Source organism: Bufo gargarizans, chromosome 1, assembly GCF_014858855.1.
Source record: "Bufo gargarizans isolate SCDJY-AF-19 chromosome 1, ASM1485885v1, whole genome shotgun sequence".
Classification (NCBI taxonomy): domain Eukaryota; kingdom Metazoa; phylum Chordata; class Amphibia; order Anura; family Bufonidae; genus Bufo; species Bufo gargarizans.
In genome coordinates, this window is record NC_058080.1 from 516,935,266 (window position 1) to 516,959,265 (window position 24,000).

The 24,000-nt window shown below is 46.9% G+C and overlaps 1 protein-coding gene across 9 annotated transcripts in view; it reads right to left on the reverse strand.

Annotated features, from left to right (window-relative positions):
- Positions 1 to 24,000, reverse strand: part of GIT2 (GIT ArfGAP 2) — a 131,999-nt gene that overhangs the window by 94,176 nt on the left and 13,823 nt on the right. For all 9 annotated transcript variants that reach the window (XM_044275370.1, XM_044275362.1, XM_044275368.1 and 6 more), the window contains exons 2-4: positions 17,294 to 17,427; positions 10,449 to 10,561; positions 1,617 to 1,722 (exon numbers count right to left, since the gene is read on the reverse strand). In XM_044275370.1, the coding sequence (XP_044131305.1) occupies positions 1,617 to 1,722; positions 10,449 to 10,561; positions 17,294 to 17,427 (353 nt within the window). The remainder of the gene's footprint in view (positions 1 to 1,616; positions 1,723 to 10,448; positions 10,562 to 17,293; positions 17,428 to 24,000) is intronic.

A 24,000-nucleotide genomic window follows, 5' to 3' on the forward strand; every position in this document is an offset into this window, starting at 1 on the left:
AGCGGTTCCCCGATCGGCACCAGAAAAAAATAAAAATAAACTGTGGATGGAGTCGGAACGCTCAGTCCACTGTGTAGCTGCAGTCCACTGTGTAGCTGAGTACTAAAGCTCAGCTCTAATTCAAGTAATAGAGGGTTGCTTGGGCGTTGCGATTCAAGAAGAAAATGCAGCTCAAAACTTAGTACAAGATATGTCAAGAAAAGTATTTCTGGAGTTTCCTAAACATTGTACATAGATGAACAACAAGCTACTTCGTTCCCTATTTTAAGAGTGAACTTTTCCCTTTACAGTGCATTCAGAAGGTGCAATTAAAACTGCACCAAAAAATGCTTTAAAAAACATGGAGTTTTTGATGTGGTTGTGGCTTTACGGTCCATTCACACGTCCGCAGTGTTTTCCGGTCCTGCAAAACAGCGGGCCAGCACCCCAATAGAAATACCTATTCTTGTCCGAGTATAGGACATGTTCTATTTTTTTTTTTGCGGAGCTGCGGACCGGAAATGTGGATGTGGACAGCACACTGTGTGCTGTCTGCATCTTTTCCGTGGTCCGCACCAGTTCCACATAATTGTGGAACTGATCCAGATGCAAAGTGTGGACATCTGAATGGAACTTTACAGGTGAAAACACATTTAACATGTTTCAGCTTTCCTCTCACATAACCATATGAGGGAATATTTTACTTTCTAATGGCACAATTTACTGTTGCATGCAATGTAGTTAGAAGCTTGCAGCGTTCGGGTGTCCGCCTGGCCGTACGGAGGCAAACGGATCCGTTCGAAGGTGACAGAATATGGTGCATTTTCCAAACGGATCCGCCCCCCATTGACTTTCAATGTATAATCTGGACAGATCCGTCTGAATACAAATTGTACTGAACGGATACCATCGTTTGCATTATAGGAGCGGATCCGATCCGCTCCGAACGCAAGTGTGAAAGTAGCCTTAGAGTCAGAATAGATGCTCCAGAACGGTTATTAGGTAGGGCATGCAAATAGTTACTAAAATAGACATGTCAGGAGAAGTTATGGGCTCTCTTTAAAGGGAATCTGTTACCGGGATTTTGTGTATAGTGCTGATGACATGGGTTGCTAGATGGCCGCTAGCACATCCGCAATACCCAGTCCCCATAGCTCTGTGTGCTTTTATTGTGTAAAAAAACCGATTTGATACATATGCAAATTAACCTGAGATGAGTCCTGTATGTGAGACGAGTCAGGGACAGGACTCATCTCAGGTTAATTTGCATATGTATCAAATCAGGTTTTTTACACAATAAAAGCACACAGAGCTATGGGGACTGGGTATTGCGGATGTGCTAGCGGCCATCTAGCAACCCATGTCCTCAGCTCTATACACAAAATCCCGGTGACAGGTTCCCTTTAAAGAATCCCAACCTCATGTAAAACCTGAATGTGTAATATTCGGCAATGTAAATGCAGCAGGTATTCAGAACACATCGTGTAGCGTACATTATGCTAAACATATCCTTTCTTCACAGATCACTGAGCCAGAGATCAGGATATTTGCGATAACAAGACAGAACTGGCCAGCCGATTATTTCTTTTATTTTTTTGTAAGACAGAAGAATGCTGAATGAGGAAGAAAATGTTTACCTTACTAAGATCTTTGGCTGTGACACTATCATCATCTCGACAGGGTAAACGGTGAACAAATGCCAGCATTTGATATTTCGCTCTTATAAACTCAGCTTTGTTTGGGCTGTAAGAAAAAATTACAAGTTTAGGAACTTCTTCCCAAAGAAACAAGCACAATGACATTACTTCCTTTCTGAGAAGTACAAAGTTCTAGCATTATAAAATGAAATCTAGTTTCATTACTGTACACAAAGAAATCAATGATCTTCTGCACAACTGCAAAGGAAACCAGTCATTTTATATACAGTATACACACATATTGATTAGGCCATAGGTATCCATTTCCAATATACAAGAACAGCTTGTAGTAATTCCAGGAATGTGTACAGGTATTTGCCTCGGAGGTTCAATACATACAGCTACCCATATACTGTATCGTGCATCATGGAAAAGGATACAACTGAATGCAATCTATACCTATGGCGTAGTCAACATGTAACAAGCATATGTCACAGTGAGGGGTCGTGTCTGGCAAGGCAGGTATTTTCCTCCCAGCATGTGCAGCTGGGCTGGTTTCCAGCCAGGTGAGGTCAAATACTGGACCGGAGTTTAAGTGCCAGTCCGATATTTGGCAGCACCTGGCTGTTCTTAACCACTTCACATCCGGGACATTTGCCCCCTTCCCGACCAGTCCTAATTTTACCAATCGGACATGTGTCACTTTATGTGGTAATAACTTTGGTACGCTTTTACTTATCCAAGCCATTCTGAGACTGTTTTCTTGTGACACATTGTACTTCATGATAGTCATAAATTTGAGTCAATATATTTCACCTTTATTTATGAAAAAAATCCCAAATTTACAAAAAATTTTGTAAAATTCGCAATTTTCCAAATTTACATTTCTCTGCTTTAAAAAAAGAAAGGGATACCTCATAAAATATTTATTACTTAACATTCCCCATAGGTCTACTTTATGTTGGCATAATTTTGGAAAGGTCATTTTATTTTTTTAGGACGTTAGAAGGCTTAGAAGTTTAGAAGCAATTCTTAAAATTAAGAAAATTGCCAAAACCCACTTTTAAAAAAAGGATCAGTTCAGGTCTGAAGTCACTGTGGGACTTACATAGTGGATACCCCCATAAATGACCCCATTGTAGAAACTACACCCCTCAAGTTACTTAAAACCGATTTTACAAACTTTGTTAACCCTTTAGGTGTTTTTGGCAGATTTTCCATTTTAAAATCAAATTTTTTTTCTTTAACACATCGAGCCAAACAAAACTCAATATTTATTACCCTGATTCTGCGATTTACAGAAACACCCCACATGTGGTTGTAAACTAATGTAAGGAGACACGGCAGGGCGCAGAAGAAAAAGAGCGCCACATGGTTTTTGGAAGGCAGATTTTGCTGAACCAGTTTTTAGATACCATGTCCCTTCTGAAGCCCCCCTGATGCACCCTTACAGTAGAAACTCCCAAAAAGTGACCCCATTTTGGAAACTAGAGGATAAAGGTGCCAGTTATATTGGTACTATTTTTTGGTACATATGATTTTTTGATCATTCATTATAACACTTTATGGGGCAAGGTGACCAAAAAATTGGTTGTTTTAGCACAGTTCTTATTTATTAAATTTTACAGCGTTCACCTGAGGGGTTAGGTCATGTGACATTTTTATAGAGCAGATCGTTACAGACATGGTGATATCTAATATGTATACTTTATTTATTTAAAGGGCTTCTGTCAGCCCACTAAACCCTTTTTTTTTTCCCGTTAATATTAATCCCTACACTGCAAGCTCCCTGTACATATGCTAAATATTAATTTTCGTTCAGTAGATATTGTTAAAAATCAAGTTTTATCATATGTAAATTACCTTGCTACCAGCAAGTAGGGCGGCTACTTGCTGGTAGCAGCCGCATCCTCCTCTCATCATGACGCCCCCTCCGCCGTTTGATTGACAGGGCCAGGGAACGGGTTCGTTCTCTGCTGGCCCTGTTCGAATTCAAAATATCGCGCCTGCGCCGTACCTTTCTTTAATCGGTGCAGGCGCACTGAGAGGCGGCCTCTCTCCCGGCCGCTCCATCCTCAATGCGCCTGCGCCGGGTGTGGATGTGACGTCATCGGCGCAGGCGCACTGAGAGGCGGCCTCTCTCCCGGCCGCTCCATCCTCAATGCGCCTGCGCCGATGACGTCACATCTACACCCGGCGCAGGCGCATTGAGGATGGAGCGGCCGGGAGAGAGGCCGCCTCTCAGTGCGCCTGCGCCGATGACGTCACATCCACACCCGGCGCAGGCGCATTGAGGATGGAGTGGCCGGGAGAGAGGCCGCCTCTCAGTGCGCCTGCACCGATTAAAGAAAGGTACGGCGCAGGCGCGATATTTTGAATTCGAACAGGGCCAGCAGAGAACGAACCCGTTCCCTGGCCCTGTCAATCAAACGGCGGAGGGGGCGTCATGATGAGAGGAGGATGCGGCTGCTACCAGCAAGTAGCCGCCCTACTTGCTGGTAGCAAGGTAATTTACATATGATAAAACTTGATTTTTAACAATATCTACTGAACGAAAATTAATATTTAGCATATGTACAGGGAGCTTGCAGTGTAGGGATTAATATTAACGAAAAAAAAAAAAAAAAAGGGTTTAGTGGGCTGACAGAAGCCCTTTAAGTTTTACACAATAACAGCATTTTTGAAACAAAAAAAAAAATTATGTTTTAATGTGTCCATGTTCTGAGGGCTATAGATTTTATTTTATTTTTTTACCATTTTGTGGGACATATGTCTTTTTGATCACTTGGTGTTAAGCTTTTTGTGATGTAAGGTGACAAAAATGACACAGTTTTTATTTTTTATTTTGTTATGGTATTTATCGGACTGGGTTGATTATGTGATATATTTATAGCCGGCGGGTCACGGACACGGTAATACCAAATATGTCTATTTTATATATTTTTTTCTATTTTTAACTATTTCTTTTCCTTACTTGGGGAAAAAAAAAAAATTGTTTACATGTGAAACCTTTTTTTGTTTTTGTTTTAATTTTAACACTATTATTTATTAATTTATTTATCTTACACTTTGCGTCCCCCGTAAGGTCATACAAGACCTCTGGGGGACATTTAACTTCACTTTTTATTTTTTCACTATTGATTTGTCCTGTAACTGGGGCTGACATAGTAGCCCAGTTACAGGAGAAATACACCCCCAGAGAGGCTGTACAGCAGAACACAACGCTGTACAGCCTCAGTGCAGGGCAGATCAAGGTCTGAAAGACCCGACAGCGCCTGCAATCTCCCGGCCCTGGCGGTCACATGACCGCAGGGGCCGGAACAGGAAGTGCATAGCGCTTCCTGCTCTGTATACACAGCGCTGGGTGAGCGCTGTGTATACAGCAATCTAGAAGGCAGCGACACCTGGGAACTGTCCCTGCCTTCTCTCTGGGTTGCCCTGCTGTCACTGACGGCAGGCAACCTGCTCTGCAGCTGCACGATTAGCGTGTAGCTGCGATCTCTGACTGGACGTAGAGAAACGTCCATTCAGAGATGGAGAACCACCTCCCGGACGTTTATTGTGGTTAAATAGGCAGCTGAGCTCAGCAGAGATGTCTCTGTTTTTCGGATCTGAGGCTTTGTGCCGTGCTGGAGGGCTGAGAGAGGCTCCCTAAATCCTGCTGTGGACTACTGGAGGCAGAACTGCCAGCAAGGTGACTTGTGTTATATGAACTTTCCATTGTGTGTGAATTAATACCAAGACTGCAAAGTTACATGCTGTTTTGTGCAATTGCCTCAAGTGTGAATAAACACAAATGTTTTGAGTTAAGAACTTGTATTTTGCCTATGTACTGCTACTGCGCCCGCTTACCCCATCTACCAGACCGAAATCCCACAATTGGTAGAGGATGTGGGCAAGAGCAGTGAGGCTGGCGTGAACGCCAATATTTTTGGTTTCTGCATTTTTCAGGCACAGTTGTATGTCGTACATTAAACTAGCTGTATTAAGACCAGTGCCCCACGACAAAATGGAGGCTGTTGTGAAGGCCCTCATGGAGGCTAATCTGCATCAGTGAGAGGCAAACCTGCAGCAACGCGAGGCTAATAGGCAGCAGCAAGAGACCAACCAGTTGCTGCTACAACACGTGATGGCTTTGCAAACAGCAGGAGCAACTCCAAGCGTCCACGATGCCCGGAAAGCAGTCCGTGCCACGATTCCTAAGATGGCCCCCGCAGACATCGAAACCTACCTGGCGATGTACAAGAAAGTGGCCATCAGGGAAAAGCTACCCCGTGACCAGTAGGCTGAGGCCGTTGCTCCATTCCTGGCATCAGATTCCCAGCAGGTGTATTTCGACTTGCCGGACGATCAAGAGGCCAACTACCAAAAAGTAAAGTGTGAGATTTTGGCAAGACTAGGGGGTGAATGTGTTTGTCCGGGCCCACGCGCACATCAGTGGGGGTTTAGGCCGGCTGAGCCTGCGAGGACCCAGTATTATGACTTACTCCACCTCTTGCAAAAGTGGTTACAGCCTAGCTACGGACATCCGTTTACCATCCGCTAACGGACGGTCTGGTAGAACGGTTTAACCAAACATTAAAAAGTATTTTGAAAAAGGTAGTGTCTAAAGATGGGAAGGACTAGGACCTCCTTCTGCCCTAGTTCATGTTTGCAGTGCGATAGGTACCCTAGGCCTCTACTGGGTTCTCACCCTTCGAACTGCTATATGGCAGACACCTTCGCGGTCTCTTGAACGTGGCCAAAGAGGCGTGGGAGCCGCAACCCACTCCGCATAAAAGTGTCATTGAGTAAGTTACCAAGATGCAAGATCGGATAGAGACAGTGTTGCCTCTTGTTAGGGAGCATATGGAGGCAGCTCAGCGAGCCCAGAGTCGCGTCTAATCGCCAAGTTCGGGTCTGGATCTTTAATCCGGGTGATCGGGTTTTGGTTCTGGTGCTGACCGTGGACAGTAAGTTCCTGGCTAGGTGGCAGGGGCCCTACAAGATGTAAACTACAAGGTACAACAGCCAGGGCGGCGAAAGCCGGAGCAGGTTTAACATGTGAATTTACTCAAATCGTGGAAAGAAAGGGAAACCTGTACAGAAGACAGCCCACGGACGGGTTTTCTAGGAGAAGAGGTACCGGCCCCTCTGTCTGATGCAAGAGAGGTGGCTGCCACTGTAAAAATTGCTGACAGCCTCTCCTCTAAACAGACTCAGGAGGCCAGGAAGTTCGTTAGTCGGAACACAGATGTGTTCTCAGACCTCCCTGAATGCACTTCCATAATCCAGCATGACATTGTCACTGAGCCTCAGGCAAAAGTATGATTAAAACCATACTGGGTACCTGAGGCTCGGCAACAAGCCATATCGGAGGAGGTGCAGCTAGACATCACTGAGGATTCAAAAAGTGAGTGGGCCAGTCCTATAATATTGATACCAAAGCTGGATGGGACGTTGCGGTTTTGTAACGACTTTCGAAAACTTACCGAGGTGTCCAAATTAGATGCGTATCCCATGCCCCGGGTGGATGAGCTCATAAAGAGATTAGGACAAACCCGGTATTTTTCTGTTTTGAACCTCACGAAGGGGTACTGGCAGGTGCCCTTAACGGAGGCTGCCAAAGAGAAAACTGCCTTCATCACGCCTGAGGGGCTGTATCAATATAAGGTCTTACCCTTTGGCCTGCATTGTGCCCCCGCCACTTTTCAGGGACTAATGGACATTGTGCTTCGTCCACATAGTCGGTACGCTTCTGCTTACCTGGACGATATTGTCATCCACAGTACCGACTGGGAAAGTCACCTACCCAAAGTGCAGGCTGTAGTGGACTCCCTTCGGAAAGCTGGCCTAACCGTTAACCCAAAAAAAAAATGTGCGATAGGGTTAGAAGAGACCAAGTACCTGGGGTATGTCATTGGGCGCTGAGTCATCAAACCCCAAGTGAACAAAATAGAGGCAATACCGAATTGGCCCTGACCTGTCACCACTAGGCAAATAAAGTCATTCCTGCGAATGGTGGGCTATTACATGAGGTTTGTTCCCCACTTTGCTACTCTAGCTGCGCCCTTGACAGGGCTCTTGAAGGGACGAAAATCAGTGATGGTTAGCTGGAATGATCGGGCGGAAGAGGCTTTTGCCGATTTGAAGTCAGCGCTGTGTGGGTCACTGGTTTTGGTGACGCCCGACTTCAAGAGGGAGTTCGTGGTACAAACGGATGCCTCCGAAGTAGGCCTTGGTGCTGTAGTGTCTCAGGAAGTCAATGGGGAGGATCCCGTTGTCTTCCTAAGCCGCAAGATCACCCCAGCTGAAACAAGGTACAGTATAGTGGAGAGAGAGTGCCTGGCTATTAAGTGGGCACTCGAATCTCTCCGCTACTATTTGTTGGGGAGAAAGTTCCACCGGGTGACTGACCACTCCCCTCTCAAGTGGATGAGCCAGGCCAAAGACAGGAATGCCCGGGTCACCAGATGGTTTTTGTCTCTGCAGAACTTTAAGTTCTCGGTAGAACACAGAGCAGGCCGGTTCCAGGGAAACGCGGATGCCCTGTCCCGGGTGTATTGTCTGGCATGTATCCACCCCCTCAGGGTTGAACAGAAGGGGGGAGGGGGGGATGTGACACAGTGATGGGTTGTGTCTGGCAAGGCAGGTATTTTCCTCCCAGGGTGTTCGGCTGGGCTGGTTTCCAGCCAGGTGAGGTCAAATACCGGACCAGAGTTTGAGTGCCGGTCCAGGTTTTGGCAGCACCTGGCTGTCCTTAAATAGCGAGCTGGGCTCAGCAGAGATATCTCTGTTTTTGGGATCTGAGGGTTTGTGCCGTGCTGGAGCGCCGCATGCTGGGGAAACTGTCCCCCTAAAGCCGGCTGTCGACTACTGGAGGCAGAACTGCCAGCAAGGCGACTTGTGTTATATGAACTTTCTATTGTGTGTGAATTAACACCAAGACTGCAAAGTTACGTGCTGTGTTGTGCAATTGCCTCAAGTGTGAATAAACACTGATGTTTTGAGTTAAAAACTTGTATTTTGCCTCTGTACTGCGGCCGCTTACCCCATCTACCAGAGTGAAACCCCACAATACAGTATGGCCTCACATTTATTTAAAGACCTTTCACCTGGAAAAACAATGTGAACTAAGTATGCTGACATGGAGAGCGGTGCCCGGGGATCTCACTGCACTTACTATTATCCCCGGGCACCGCTCCGTTCTCCCGTTATGCCCTCCGGTATCTTCGCTCTGTAAGTTATAGTAGGCGGTGTCTGCCCTTGTCCTGTGGGCGTCTCCTTCTCCTAGGCTGCAGCGCTGGACAATCGCAGCGCACAGCTCACAGTCTGGGAGAAAAAAAACTCCCAGGCTGTGAGCTGTGCGTTGCGATTGGCCAGCGCTGCAGCCTAGGAGAAGGAGACGCCCACAGGACAAGGGCAGACACCGCCTACTATAACGGGAGAACGGAGCGGCACCCAGGGATAATAGTAAGTGCAGTGAGATCCCCGGGCGCCGCTCTACATGTCAGCATACTTAGTTTAGATTGTTTTTAAGGTGAAAGGTCCTCTTTAAATGCCTTTTCAGATGTGTGCTTGCCTACTGACTCCAACAAACTTTGCCCTATCTTGATCAGTGGCCCCATTGCAAAGAAAGTCATGTTTTTATTTTACACAAATGACCTGTTGGGTGCAAGACGGCAAAGCCATTGCACCTAAAGCTCCACTCCCTTTTCATGTTGGTCGCGTCTACCAGCTTCTAGTGACATTGCCATGCTGTGTTGATGTAATCATGCCTGGCTCTGAACTTTTCATGCCTATGCATTTGCCTCGGGAATTAGTGCATGAGCAGTACAGACTAGAAGCTTGCAAAAGGAATCTGTACTGTGCCATAGACCCTACAGGGAAATTTCCCAGTGGACCCATACCCAGGGGGCCACCCAAGACCGCCTCATGGCTGTAGTCTGGTACATAAAGAGCTGATAGTCTCAGTACTAATTAATGTGCCCCTGACCAGAGTCCACAGTTGCCCTTCTGGATTCAACTGTATTGCTGCCCTCAGGACAATGATAGTTTCATTCTGTGGTGCAGGTGGCAGTATTTTATGCTGCACTGAGGTATTTAGTTCTGCTGGGGCGGTATCTTGTGCTGTACTATGGTATTTGGTTCTACTCGTGTAGTACTTATGCTGCACTGTGGTATTTGGTTCTGCTGGGGCAGTATTTTGTGCTATACTGTGGTCATTTGGTTCTGCTGGGGCAGTATCTTGTTCTGCACTGTGGTCATTTGGTTCTGCTGGGGCAGTATATTGTGCTGCACTGTGGTCATTTGGTTCTGTTGGGGCAGCATTTTGTGCTGCACTGTGGTCATTTAGTTCTGCTGGGGCAGCATTTTGTGCTGCACTGTGGTTATTTAGTTCTGCTGGGGCAGCATTTTGTGCTGCACTGTGGTTATTTAGTTCTGCTGGGGCAGTATTTCGTGCTGCACTGTGGTATTTGATTCTGCTGGAGCAGTATGTTGGGCTGCACTGTGATATTTGGTTCTTATGGGGCAGTATCTTGTGCTACACTGAGATATTTGGTTCTTCTGGGGCAGTATTTTGTTCAGCACTATAGTACTGCAGGCTCTACCTACACGTGCTGCCTACTTGTGTTGCCCTGATCTCTGTCAGTTTGGACCCACTTTAAGTTTTTTCCAGGGTCACTTTAAGTTCCCAGTTTGCCTCTGCCCTAAAGGGAGTGTTCAGAACTTAAAGCAGTATACTCCGGGACTATAATCTTTTCTCTATGTAACTGGAGGTATACTAACCTACAGAATACAAACATCAAAAAAGTGGAGCTAGAAACAAAGTAGAAAACAACTTTGACTTACTGCAACTTATCCTGGGGATTGGCTTTCCTCTTTCCACTCATTATGGATGCCGGGTCCAGCAAAGAATGTTCCCATATTGAATTCGCACCATTACTATACAAGGTCTGTACCATCTAAATGCCAACATAAAACACCGTATAAGCATACATTAGTGCAACATAATCTAGTGGTCAATTATGGACAAGTAAATAGTTAACTCTATTACTTGCTACAAACGTCCTGAAGAAGGGATCTTCCAAAAGGGATTCTCCGGGAATTAAGAAAATGAAAATACTTAAATATTACTTTACAATAAATATATTCCCAAATACCTTTCATTAGTTAGAGTGGCTAGTTTTGTCTACGGAGCATTCACTAGGAGAAATAAAATGGCCGCCATTCCTACCTGTACACACAAAACCTGTCCTAATAACACAGGAGGACACAAGTTACTTTACAACACTGAGCTGAAGAGCTGCCTCATCCTTCTCTCTCCTCTGTGGGAATGGAAATGATAAGGAGATATGAAGTACAGAGAGGAGGGTGGGTGTAATGAGCAGCAGCACTTGTATGCAGTCTCGATTACCACAGCTCAATATCCCCACAGCCTGTCCTGTCCGTCATGTCTCCTCTGAACTAAATTCCTCAGATATTCAGCTAAAGTTATTATCAGCTGTATTCAGGATCATAATCCCTGATAAGTAGAGCAGAGAGGAGGATGAGGCAGCTCTTTAGCTTAGGGTTGTGAAGTAACTCGTCCTCATGTATGAGTAGGACAGGTTCTGTGTTTACTAGCAGGACAGCAGCCATTTTGTTTCCCCTAATGACTGCTCCCCCGACAAAACGAGCCATTATAACTAATGAAAGGTATTTGGAAATATATTTATTATAAAGTAATATTTAAGTAATTTTCTTTTTCTGTTTCTGCAAATTAAGCTTAAGCATCATATAATAAAAGTTTAGCAACTTACTAAGACTGTATCCATTCCTCATCATTATCCAGACCTCTGTTTGTAGTCCATGAATGGAAACTGTAAACCCTTTCAGACTTAAAAGGAATTCGGTCATCTCTTTTTACCCCATAGAGATACGGACATGCACGGCTAGATCGCCGCTAGCATGTCCGCAATATACCTGTCCCATAGCTCTGTGTGGTTTTATCGAGTGTAAAAAATGATTTTATATATTTATTACACACACACACACACACACAGTACAGACCAAAAGTTTGGACACACCTTCTCATTCAAAGAGTTTTCTTTATTTTCATGACTATGAAAATTGTAGATTCACACTGAAGGCATCAAAACTATGAATTAACACATGTGGAATTATATACATAACAAAAAAGTGTGAAACAACTAAAAATATGTCATATATTCTAGGTTCTTCAAAGTAGCCACCTTTTGCTTTGATTACTGCTTTGTACACTCTTGGCATTCTCTTGATGAGCTTCAAGAGGTAGTCACCTGAAATGGTCTTCTAACAGTCTTGAAGGAGTTCCCAGAGATGCTTAGCACTTGTTGGCCCTTTTGCCTTCACTCTGCGGTCCAGCTCACCCCAAACCATCTCGATTGGGTTCAGGTCCAGTGACTGTGGAGGCCAGGTCATCTGGCGCAGCACCCCATCACTCTCCTTAATGGTCCAATAGCCCTTACACAGCCTGGAGGTGTGTTTGGGGTCATTGTCCATAAATGATGGTCCAACTAAACGCAAACCGGATGGAATAGCATGCCGCTGCAAGATGCTGTGGTAGCCATGCTGGTTCAGTATGCCTTCAATTTTGAATAAATCCCCAACAGTGTCACCAGCAAAGCACCCCCACACCATCACACCTCCTCCTCCTCCATGCTTCACGGTGGGAACCAGGCATCTAGAGTCCATCCGTTCACCTTTTCTGCGTCGCACAAAGACACTGTGGTTGGAACCAAAGCTCTCAAATTTGGACTCATCAGACCAAAGCACAGATTTCCACTGGTCTAATGTCCATTCCTTGTGTTATTTAGCCCAAACAAGTCTCTTCTGCTTGTTGCCTGTCCTTAGCAGTGGTTTCCTAGCAGATATTCTACCATGAAGGCCTGATTCACACAGTCTCCTCTTAACAGTTGTTCTAGAGATGTATCTGCTGCTAGAACTCTGTGTGGCATTGACCTGGTCTCTAATCTGAGCTGCTGTTAACCTGCGATTTCTGAGGCTGGTGACTCGGATGAACTTATCCTCCGCAGCAGAGGTGACTCTTGGTCCTCCTTTCCTGGGGCGGTCCGCATGTGAGCCAGTTTCTTTGTAGCGCTTGATGGTTTTTGTGACTGCACTTGGGGACACTTTCAAAGTTTTCCCAATTTTTCGGACTGACTGACCTTCATTTCTTAAAGGGCTTCTCTCACCCCACTAAACAGGGCCAGGGAACGGGATCGCTCTCTGCTGGCCCTGTTTGCATTCAAAATCTCGCGCCTGCGCCGTACCCGTCTTCAATCGGCGCAGGCGCACTGAGAGACGGCCGCTGACTCAGCCGCTCCATCCTCAATGCGCCTGGTCTAGATGTGACGTCATCGGCGCAGGCGCATTGAGGATGGAGCGGCCGAGCGAGCGTCCGCCTCTCATTGCACCTGCGCCGATTGAAGACAAGTACAGCGCAGGCGCGAGATTTTGAATGCAAACAGGGCCAGCAGAGAGCGCCCTGTTTGCAGTTTAGTGGGGTGACAGAAGCCCTTTAAAGTAATGATGGCCACTCGTTTTTCTTTACTTAGCTGCTTTTTTCTTGCCATAATATAAATTCTAACAGTCTATTCAGTAGGACTATCAGCTGTGTATCCCCCTGACTTCTCCACAACGCAACTGATGGTCCCAGCCCCATTTATAAGGCAAGAAATCCTGACAGGGCACACCTGTGAAGTGAAAACCATTTCAGGTGACTACCTCTTGAGGCTCATCAAGAGAATGCCAAGAGTGTGCAAAGCAGTAATCAAAGCAAAAGGTGGCTACTTTAAAGAACCTAGAATATGACATATTTTCAGTTGTTTCACACTTTTTTGTTATGTATATAATTCCACATGTGTTAATTCATAGTTTTGATGCCTTCAGTGTGTATCTACAATTTTCATAGTCATGAAAATAAAGAAAACTCTTTGAATGAGAAGGTGTGTCCAAACTTTTGGTCTGTACTGTCTGTATAAATATATATATATTATATATATATATATTTTATTTTTTATTTTTTTCTGGAGCCCAGCCACGCCCCTCCTGTGAAGAAGACAACACCCTGTAACCAGGAATCTCCTCCTTGCTCACGAAGCGCGAGCTTGCTTATGCGGAGTGCCGGCATAGTGTTCAGCCTCAGGGAAGGAACTGCGCATGCACAAGCTCGCGCATAGCTAGATTACGGCGATCTGACTTTGTGAGCAAGGAGGAGATTCCTGGTTACAGGCGGTGCTGGGCTTCTTCACAGGGGGGGGGGGGCATGGCTGGGCTCCAGAACGGTTAGTGCAGCCCCTTGGCCTCCTTACCAGGCTGATTTACACACACATATATATATATATATATATATATATATATATATATATATATATATAAAATCATTTTTTTTTACACTCAATAAAACCACACAGAGCTATGGGACAGGTATATTGCGGACAAGCTAGCGACGATCTAGCCATGCATGTCCGCATTTCTATAGGGTAAAAAGGAATCCCTTTAAAGGGGTTGTCTCACTTCAGTAAGTGGCATTTATCTTGTAGAGAAAAGTAATACAAAAACTACCTAATGTATTGTGATTATCCATATTGCTCCCTTTGCTGACTGGATTAATTTTTCTATCACATTATACACTGCTTGTTTCCAAGGTTACAGACCACCCTGCAATCCATCAGTGGTGGCCGTGCTTGCACACTATAGGAAAAAGCATCAGCCTCTCTGGTGGCCGGGGCCATAGGAGCACACATAGGCTAGTGTTTTTTCCTATATTAAGCAAGCACGACCACCACTGATGGATTGCAAGGTGGTCTGTAACAATGGAAACGAGCAGTGTATAATGTCATAGAAAAATGAATCCAGCCAGCAAAGGAAGTAATATGGACAATCACAATACATTAGGAAGTGGCTTGTATTAACTTTCTCTACATGATAAAAGCCACTTACTGAAGTGAGACAACCCCTTTAAAGGGGTTGGCTCATAGTCTGCCAGAGCAAGAGCCCTTCTTTGTTCTCTCCGGCGCACAGAGACTGTTCTATAAATAGGCAGTGTCTGATTTAAGCTCATGTTCAAATGTGTTGGATTGGCCTATGGCAAAACAGACATGTATTTACAGGAGGATTCAAGCAGAAATCTGACACGGACATTCGGATTTCTGCCGCAGACGTGCAACAGCTGAGCTGGCAGGTGTGCATGAGAATTGGCCCCACTGAATGAGGTGAATCCATGGCTTTTCTGTGCAGAATCCTCAAGAAGAGTGAACATGATCATCCTTTTCGCAGTTAATTTTTTCCATGGTTCAGATCTTTTCTGCTGCATGTTAATGGCATATAAAATACCCTATTCACTAGCATTGGATATAGAGTGCAAGCAGATCTGACAAAAAGTTAGGCACAGAATCCGGGCCAACTCGTCATCAAGCTTAGGAACAAGCCCTAATAGTTCTCACACTTAGAATTTGTTACAACTATACCTAGTCCAAGCAACCCATTGTGGGCTAAATACACATTAAAGAGGACCTTTCATTTTTTTTTTGTTTAGCAGGTTATATACTAAAATCGGTGGTGGCGTGGCTCCTGGCTAATGGGGTCATGGCACTTATGCATCCTCTAAAAATATTTATTAGCCCGCCATCTAGATTGCAGTGTAATTACACCTTACTCTACCAGTCAAATGAACTGGAGAGGAATGTGTAATTTCTCTGCAAAGCCACGACAATGTTGATAAAGTGCAGGTAGACCTTCAAGAGGATGCAGCACTTGCACAAGCACCACAGCCTCTTCAGCCAGCTAATTGACAGGGGGTCCTGGGAGCCAGCCCCCCACCGATCTGATATCGATGACCTGAGGAGATGGCAACAATATCCTGACACTGCATAACCCCTTTGAAGGAACTGTTTACAGCAACTTATCCTCTATGCACAGGATAGTGGGTAAGTGCCCGATTGACTGGTGTTCGACCAATGGAGCCTCTGTAGATCACTAGAATAAGCTAGGGCTCATTTAAATGGAGAGGCAGACATGCATGTGCCACTCCATTAAACTATACAGTATGCGACTACCAGAGATAGTCAAGTACAAGCACTTAGCTATACAGAATCTCAGAAAATCCCTTTAAAAAATGAGTGACCACCTGCGCTTACTGTGTGGTAAACTATGTCACTGCAGTCCAATTTTAATGGGCAGGGGTGCAAAACAGTAAGGACCATACTTCCCCATAGCGAGCGTCATTCACCACTATAGTAAGCAGGTGTGCAGTCTCTATGCTCCAGTCATGTTATCACATGAAGGTCAAAGATCTCCAGTCCAGACGAGTGTTTGTCCCTACTGAGAAATCACGTCAGGACATAAAACGTGAGTGTTTACATGTCTTAACTCCAAACTGTATATTTTATTTTTTTGGCTGTCGCTAAAGGGCTTTATTCCGCTACATATGTCTTTTAATGGTTCTGCTGCAAAAGTCTAGTATGGGTGTCACATGGGGGGGGTTAGCGGATGCTTGGCTATCTAACATCAGGTTTTCAAAGGTATGGGCTCCCTCTGTCACCAGATCACACTCCCCCGTGTGGCATGAGGGGCTAACTGACATCCAGATCTGCTAATTACAGGAGCCTCAAGCAGGAGGCAGGTTCTAATGGGGTATATTGCAATGTATTACTGAAGAGATCAGAGGATTGCCTATTTATGACTCCTACTCGGGCTGAAAAAAAAATTAATTAAAAAAATACAGAACAGTACAGTTTTGCAAAAAGTTAAGAAGAAATACAAGAAACTACAAATCGGTTACAATTAAGGATGAGCGAATCGACTTCGGATGAAACGTCCGAAGTCGGTTCGCATAAAACTTCGTTAGAATACTGTACAGAGCGAGCTCTCCATACAGTATTAGAATGTATTGGCTCCGATTAGCCAAAGTTATTGTTTCAAGTAATAACTACAAAAATGTATTTCTACTGTTAATAAATAAAATAAAAAATGTTTTAATTAAATTCACCAAACTCTGGTTCGGTTCCAAGTGGTAGTTGTAACTTACAACACGAGCCATACAAAGTTATATTATTTATCAAATATGCCAAAATTGCTGCTCATTGTTCATTCTCCTCCTAAAAATGCTATAAAATGCAATCAAAAATGGAATCAATAAAGATACAGTGCAAAAGTTGTAAAGCATTGCATAAAAAATACTGTAGAATTCTACTGACCTGCACAATACATTAATTATACCATTAAGGCCTCTTTCACACTGGCGTGTGTGCCACCGTCCGTGGGGCAGCCGCAGCGGATCGCGGACCCATTCACATGAATGGGTCCACGATCCGGCCGTTCCGCAAAAAGATCGAACATGTCCTATCTTTTTGCGGAACGGAAGTATGGGACGAAACCCCACGGAAGCACTCCGTAATGCTTCCGTTCCGCACCATTCTGCATCTCTGCATTCGCGGACCCAATGCCCACGGAACTGCACCCGTGTATTGCGGATCCGCAAATGTGGTCCGCAGCACGGCAACGGGGCGCACATGCCAGTGTGAAAGAGGCCTAAGTCAATGGCAAAAAATTTAAACCGCAAAAAAAAAAAAAAAAAAAAAAAAAAGCTAAATAACCCATTCGCTGTTGATCACATGGGCAAGGACTACCTAGCCAGACCATAACACCTCTCTGTAGTAAGCTTGAACCATTACCTGTAGTAAGGTAGGAGGCCATGGCGTGTGTTTAAGATGTCTCACTTGTGAAATGTGTCGCCCCAGGCTCCGATGTACACTACAGCATTCGTCACATATCAGTACACCTCTGTTAATAGATGCCCAGCGAGGATCTGCAAAGAAAAACATAATATGCAGTAGTACGGAATTTCCATTAAAGGGGTTCTCTCACTTCAAGTGGCATTTATCATGTAGACAAAGTTAATACAGGGCACTTACTAATGTATTGTGATTGTCCATATTCAGTGTCGGACTGGGGTGCCTAGGGCTCAAGTGTTTTCTATTAACATAGGCTGGTTAAGGTGCTGTACATTGTATATATGTATGTAGTGCAGTGAGTCTACTGTGTTATGTGCCACTTGTGCAGGGGTGGGAGACTAGGGGCCCACCATGCTCAGGGGCATACCAGGAGAATCCCCTGTACCCCTGTGGGCCAGTCCAAGCCTGTCTATATTGCCTCCTTTGCTGGTTTGATGAATTTTTCCATCACATTATACACTGATCGTATCCAGGGGTTACGACCACGTTGTAGTCCAGCAGCGGTGGCCGTGCTTGCACACTATAGGAAAAAGCACCGGTCTCTCTGGTGGCCAGGACCGTGGAAGCACACATAGAATGGTGCCTTTTTCCTATGGTGTGCAAGCACGGCCACCATTGCTGGACTGCAGGGTTGTAACCCCAGGATAGGAGTAGTGTATAATGTGACGGAAAAATGAATCCAGACAGCAACGGAAGCAATATGGACAATCACAATACATTAGTAAGTGGCTTGTATTAACTTTCTCTACATCAGTGATGCCCAACCTACGGCCTGTGTAACAAATCCGGCCCGTGTAACACACGCCTTTGACTTTTTCCCCACATGCGATGCTGTCTGTGCCTGAAATAACCAATAACAAAGCTCCTTACAGCAAGAAGCTTTGTTATTGGTTGGTATGAGTGCGCCAGAGAAATACAAGTCGGTTCAGACAGGGGAAGCCAGCGGGAGCTGGAAGGAGGAGGGGCCGGCTCCCGTGGTGGCTGCAGTAAGGATAGCGGAGCATGCTGCCGGAGGACCTTGGGCAACATGACAGGGCTGCTGGAGAGGTAAGGAGCGTGGACTCATGTGACTGGACCCCGGTGACCCTCTCCCCCCCCCCTCCTCCTGTCACCTCACTAGCGACCCCGCTTCCCCCTCCTCCTGTCACCTCACTAGTGACCCCGCTTCCCCCTCCTCCTGTCACCCACTAGTGACCCCGCTTCCCCCCTCCTCCTGTCACCTCACTAGTGACCCCGCTTCCCCCTCCTCCTGTCACCTCACTAGTGACCCCGCTTCCCCCTCCTCCTGTCACCTCACTAGTGACCCGCTTCCCCTCCTCCTGTCACCTCACTAGTGACCCCGCTTCCCCCTCCTCCTGTCACCTCACTAGTGACCCCGCTTCCCCCTCCTCCTGTCACCTCACTAGTGACCCCGCTTCCCCCTCCTCCTGTCACCTCACTAGTGACCCCGCTTCCCCCTCCTCCTGTCACCTCACTAGTGACCCCGCTTCCCCCTCCTCCTGTCACCTCACTAGTGACCCCGCTTCCCCCTCCTCCTGTCACCTCACTAGTGACCCCCGCTTCCCCCTCCTCCTGTCACCTCACTAGTGACCCCGCTTCCCCCTCCTCCTGTCACCTCACTAGTGACCCCGCTTCCCCCTCCTCCTGTCACCTCACTAGTGACCCCGCTTCCCCCTCCTCCTGTCACCTCACTAGTGACCCCGCTTCCCCCTCCTCCTGTCACCTCACTAGTGACCCCGCTTCCCCCTCCTCCTGTCACCTCACTAGTGACCCCGCTTCCCCCTCCTCCTGTCACCTCACTAGTGACCCCGCTTCCCCCTCCTCCTGTCACCTCACTAGTGACCCCGCTTCCCCCTCCTCCTGTCACCTCACTAGTGACCCCGCTTCCCCTCCTCCTGTCACCTCACTAGTGACCCCGCTTCCCCCTCCTCCTGTCACCTCACTAGTGACCCCGCTTCCCCCTCCTCCTGTCACCTCACTAGTGACCCCGCTTCCCCCTCCTCCTGTCACCTCACTAGTGACCCCGCTTCCCCCTCCTCCTGTCACCTCACTAGTGACCCCGCTTCCCCCTCCTCCTGTCACCTCACTAGTGACCCCGCTTCCCCCTCCTCCTGTCACCTCACTAGTGACCCCGCTTCCCCCTCCTCCTGTCACCTCACTAGTGACCCCGCTTCCCCCTCCTCCTGTCACCTCACTAGTGACCCCGCTTCCCCCTCCTCCTGTCACCTCACTAGTGACCCCGCTTCCCCCTCCTCCTGTCACCTCACTAGTGACCCCGCTTCCCCCTCCTCCTGTCACCTCACTAGTGACCCCGCTTCCCCCTCCTCCTGTCACCTCACTAGTGACCCCGCTTCCCCTCCTCCTGTCACCTCACTAGTGACCCCGCTTCCCCCTCCTCCTGTCACCTCACTAGTGACCCCGCTTCCCCCTCCTCCTGTCACCTCACTAGTGACCCTGCTTCCCCCTCCTCCTGTCACCTCACTAGTGACCCTGCTTCCCCCTCCTCCTGTCACCTCACTAGTGACCCTGCTTCCCCCTCCTCCTGTCACCTCACTAGTGACCCTGCTTCCCCCTCCTCCTGTCACCTCACTAGTGACCCTGCTTCCCTATCCTCCTGTCACCTCACTAGTGACCCTGCTCCCACTCCCCCTGTCACCTCACTAGTGACCCTGCTCCCTCCTCCTCCTGTCACCTCACTAGCGACCCCGCTTCCCCCTCCTCCTGTCACCCAACTAGCGACCCTGCTTCCCCCTCCTCCTGTCACCTCACTAGTGACCCTGCTTCCCCCTCCTCCTGTCACCTCACTAGTGACCCTGCTTCCCCCTCCTCCTGTCACCCTCACTAGTGACCCTGCTTCCCCCTCCTCCTGTCACCTCACTAGTGACCCTGCTTCCCCCTCCTCCTGTCACCTCACTAGTGACCCTGCTCCCCCTGTCACCTCACTAGTGACCCTGCTCCCCCTCCTCCTGTCACCTCACTAGTGACCCTGCTCCCCCTCCTCCTGTCACCTCACTAGTGACCCTGCTCCCCCTCCTCCTGTCACCTCACTAGTGACCCCGCTTCCCCCTCCTCCTGTCACCTCACTAGTGACCCTGCTCCCCCTCCTCCTGTCACCTCACTAGTGACCCTGCTCCCCCTCCTCCTGTCACCTCACTAGTGACCCTGCTTCCCCTCCTCCTGTCACCTCACTAGCGACCCCGCTTCCCCCTCCTCCTGTCACCTCACTAGCGACCCTGCTTCCCCCTCCTCCTGTCACCTCACTAGTGACCCTGCTTCCCCCCTCCTCCTGTCACCTCACTAGTGACCCTGCTTCCCCCTCCTCCTGTCACCTCACTAGTGACCCCTGCTCCCCCCTCCTCCTGTCACCTCACTAGTGACCCTGCTTCCCCCTCCTCCTGTCACCTCACTAGTGACCCCGCTTCCCCCTCCTCCTGTCACCTCACTAGTGACCCTGCTTCCCCTCCTCCTGTCACCTCACTAGTGACCCTGCTTCCCCCTCCTCCTGTCACCTCACTAGTGACCCTGCTTCCCCTCCTCCTGTCACCTCACTAGTGACCCTGCTTCCCCTCCTCCTGTCACCTCACTAGTGACCCCGCTTCCCCCTCCTCCTGTCACCTCACTAGTGACCCTGCTTCCCCCTCCTCCTGTCACCTCACTAGTGACCCTGCTTCCCCCTCCTCCTTCTGTAACCCCACAGGGAAGAAGCTGAACAGACTCCACAGACTACGATGCGACCCGTTCAGTTTCCGTTTGGGATCCTGTCTTTTTGCCGGACACAAGTGCTGCATACAAGACTTTTTGACAGAATCTGCAACAGAGGCTCCAAACGCAGATTTGAAGGCCTACGTATTATGTATTTTAGTAATGCTCACACGTGCCCCCTCACAGTGTTTGCATCTTTTTCTGGCAAAGCTACCTGGTTCTGGCCCGCAAAATTTATACCATGTCTAGTGCAGCCCTCAGACGAAAAATGGTTGGGCACCACTGCTCTACATGATAAAAGCCATTTGCTGAAGTGACAACCCCTTTAAACGGAAAAGTGTCCATATAAAAAAAAAAATATAAAAAAATCCTAAAATCCCTCAGTTTTCACACCACCCACTAATAATATATCAAGAATTCATGTTGTGAACAGATTTCTTTTTCAGCAGCCTTTTCATTTTCATCACAGGAATGATAACAATGACAGGCAACACCTATTCACAATATGTGATGTCACAGCTCATCTATCCCCATGCCAACCCTCAGACCATAGGTGACATTTACTTTGAAGAGAACTTTTCTCTACTTAGGAGTCCAGTAGGTGGTCCTACCCTGTGACTGACCGCTCTGTATGCAGAGTAGCACATGGAAGGCTACCACTGATAAGACTCCCCACATGAGTAGTGAGCTCCGAATAAGCACAGATTTAACCAGGAGCTGTCACCTCTCCTGACATGTCTGTGTTATTACCTACTAGTATTCCCCATGTAATAATTCGGAAGGATTGAAGAAATTGAAAACGGATCCGTCCCCCATTGACTTTAAATGTAAGTCAAGACGGATCAGTTTTGACTTTTTTTTAATATTTTTTTATGAATAATGCGAATGGATCCGTTATGAACGGATACAAGCATTTGCATTATCGGTGCGGATCCGTCTGTGCAGATACAAAACGGATCCGCACCGAACGCCAGTGTGAAAGTACTCTAAATGACAAGTTGTGTTAAATCTTTTCCCACAATACTCCCGCTCTATAACATGCTGCCTGCAGGTCAGACACCAGGCTCAATGCGACATGATTCTTCCAGTTACACTACAAACGGGAAGTTTACGCCTGCAATTGTACTGCTCCGGTTTATTCAAATATACATCTTTGTTGCAATTTGTGCATTTAACCCATACCACACACTGACAGATACTCTCAAAACACGGCCACAGCGCCAACTCTGTATTGGAACAGTGAAGTAATATCACCTACAGAAAATGGGAGGGTTTTTGTTTTTTAATTTTAAGCAACTCCTCCACCCAAAACATAAAATTTGGTCTCCAGAGCTGCTCTTCATCCAGTTATTTTTTTATTTATTTTTTTTAAACCTCAACAAAAATGCTGGAGGTTTTAAGACAAAAAAATAAAGAAAAAATAAAGCCACACATTCCCTTTTGTGCTCATGCACATGGCTGTGTCTGTATTTCAGTGTGCAAAAATACAGATCCACAAAATATGGACATTTTTCTCACTCCCATCAATAGAACGGGCTAATACAGACAGGAATAGAACCTGCTCCTATGGCCATAAAGGTATGGGCGAGTTGGCTAGCCCAAAAAAATAAATAAAAATAGGCTAGCACATGGCTGAAATTTACAGTTGTGTGCATGAGCCCTTAACGCAGGAAATCAAGAACCAGTTTCGTGAACCTTTACTAGTAACTGTACACTTGCACGTGTTTCCCCTAACCATTGAGATTATGTAGCAAGATGTGAAGAACAGAGGAAGTTGATGCATTCAGGGACACTGCAAAGAACAAAAAAGGGTAACATGAGAAAAACATTAAATAAAACTAATAAAAAGGTGGAGATTCAGGGGACTGCACAGAGCAAAGCTCACAGTGGACTTCACAGCAATACACTGGTTATACTTAAAGGGGTTATCCAGGAATAGATCATTTTCACCAGCTGCCTGCAGCCTGCTTCCCATACTGAAAGGACCATACTTGCCTCTCTGGTCCTCCACTCTGGCTCCCGCATCTCCATCTTCTGGTCCGGGGTTTGTTTTCTGGCATGGTCACCTGACCCTCTTCAGCCAACCGCTGGGTTTAGCGGTGATATTGTCCTCAAGAGACATGTCAGCGGTTGACTGAAGAGGATCAGGCGTCTAGTCCCATGTCAGGGAGGAAAACAAACCTAGGAACAGAAGATGGAGACGAGGGAGCCCGCACAGAGAACCAGAGTAGAGTGGAGCAGCCAAGTATGATCCTTTCAGTACGGGAGGCAAGCTGACAGCACCTGTTAGAAATTATGTATCCCCGGACAATCCCTTTAAGCTTCTTTCACACTAGCGTTAAACTGTTCCGGCAGCCTGCCGGAGATCATCGTATCTGGCACAGACGGATACTACCTTTCCCCATCGGAGCCCATTGACTATAATAGGACCGGACGGGGATCTGGCCAGTTTCTGGCATTAGTGGCAGGATTTGGCAGGAAAAAAAATAAAATAAAATGCTGCTTGCCCGGCCGAACCTCAACACTAATGCTGGAAACAGGCCCCTTTCCTAGTCTCATAATAGTCAATGGGGCCTGGCGGTGCTGTGGAACAGTTTAGCACTAGTGTGAAACTAGCCTTAGAAGAATAAAGATTTGTAATAAATGTATAATAAAGATCTAACGTGTCTACAGAAATCAGATTTTGGTGCATTGCAATCTGTCACGGTTGGGGCGGATCACAAGTCTAGCCACTCTATAAACCATGTACTGGTTATTCCAGTAGTGTCGCTGCCACATATACCCTGGTATTTATGATCAGCTGGTGCTGTTACATAAAAGGACTATGGGAAGACGGAAGGGACAGTGGTTTCCCTTCTGAATCAACTGCCTTGCACAAGAGGAGGACTTCATCAAGTGGATTCAGGCAGAATGGCTGAGCGCCAAAAAAACTGCACAGAAGGATA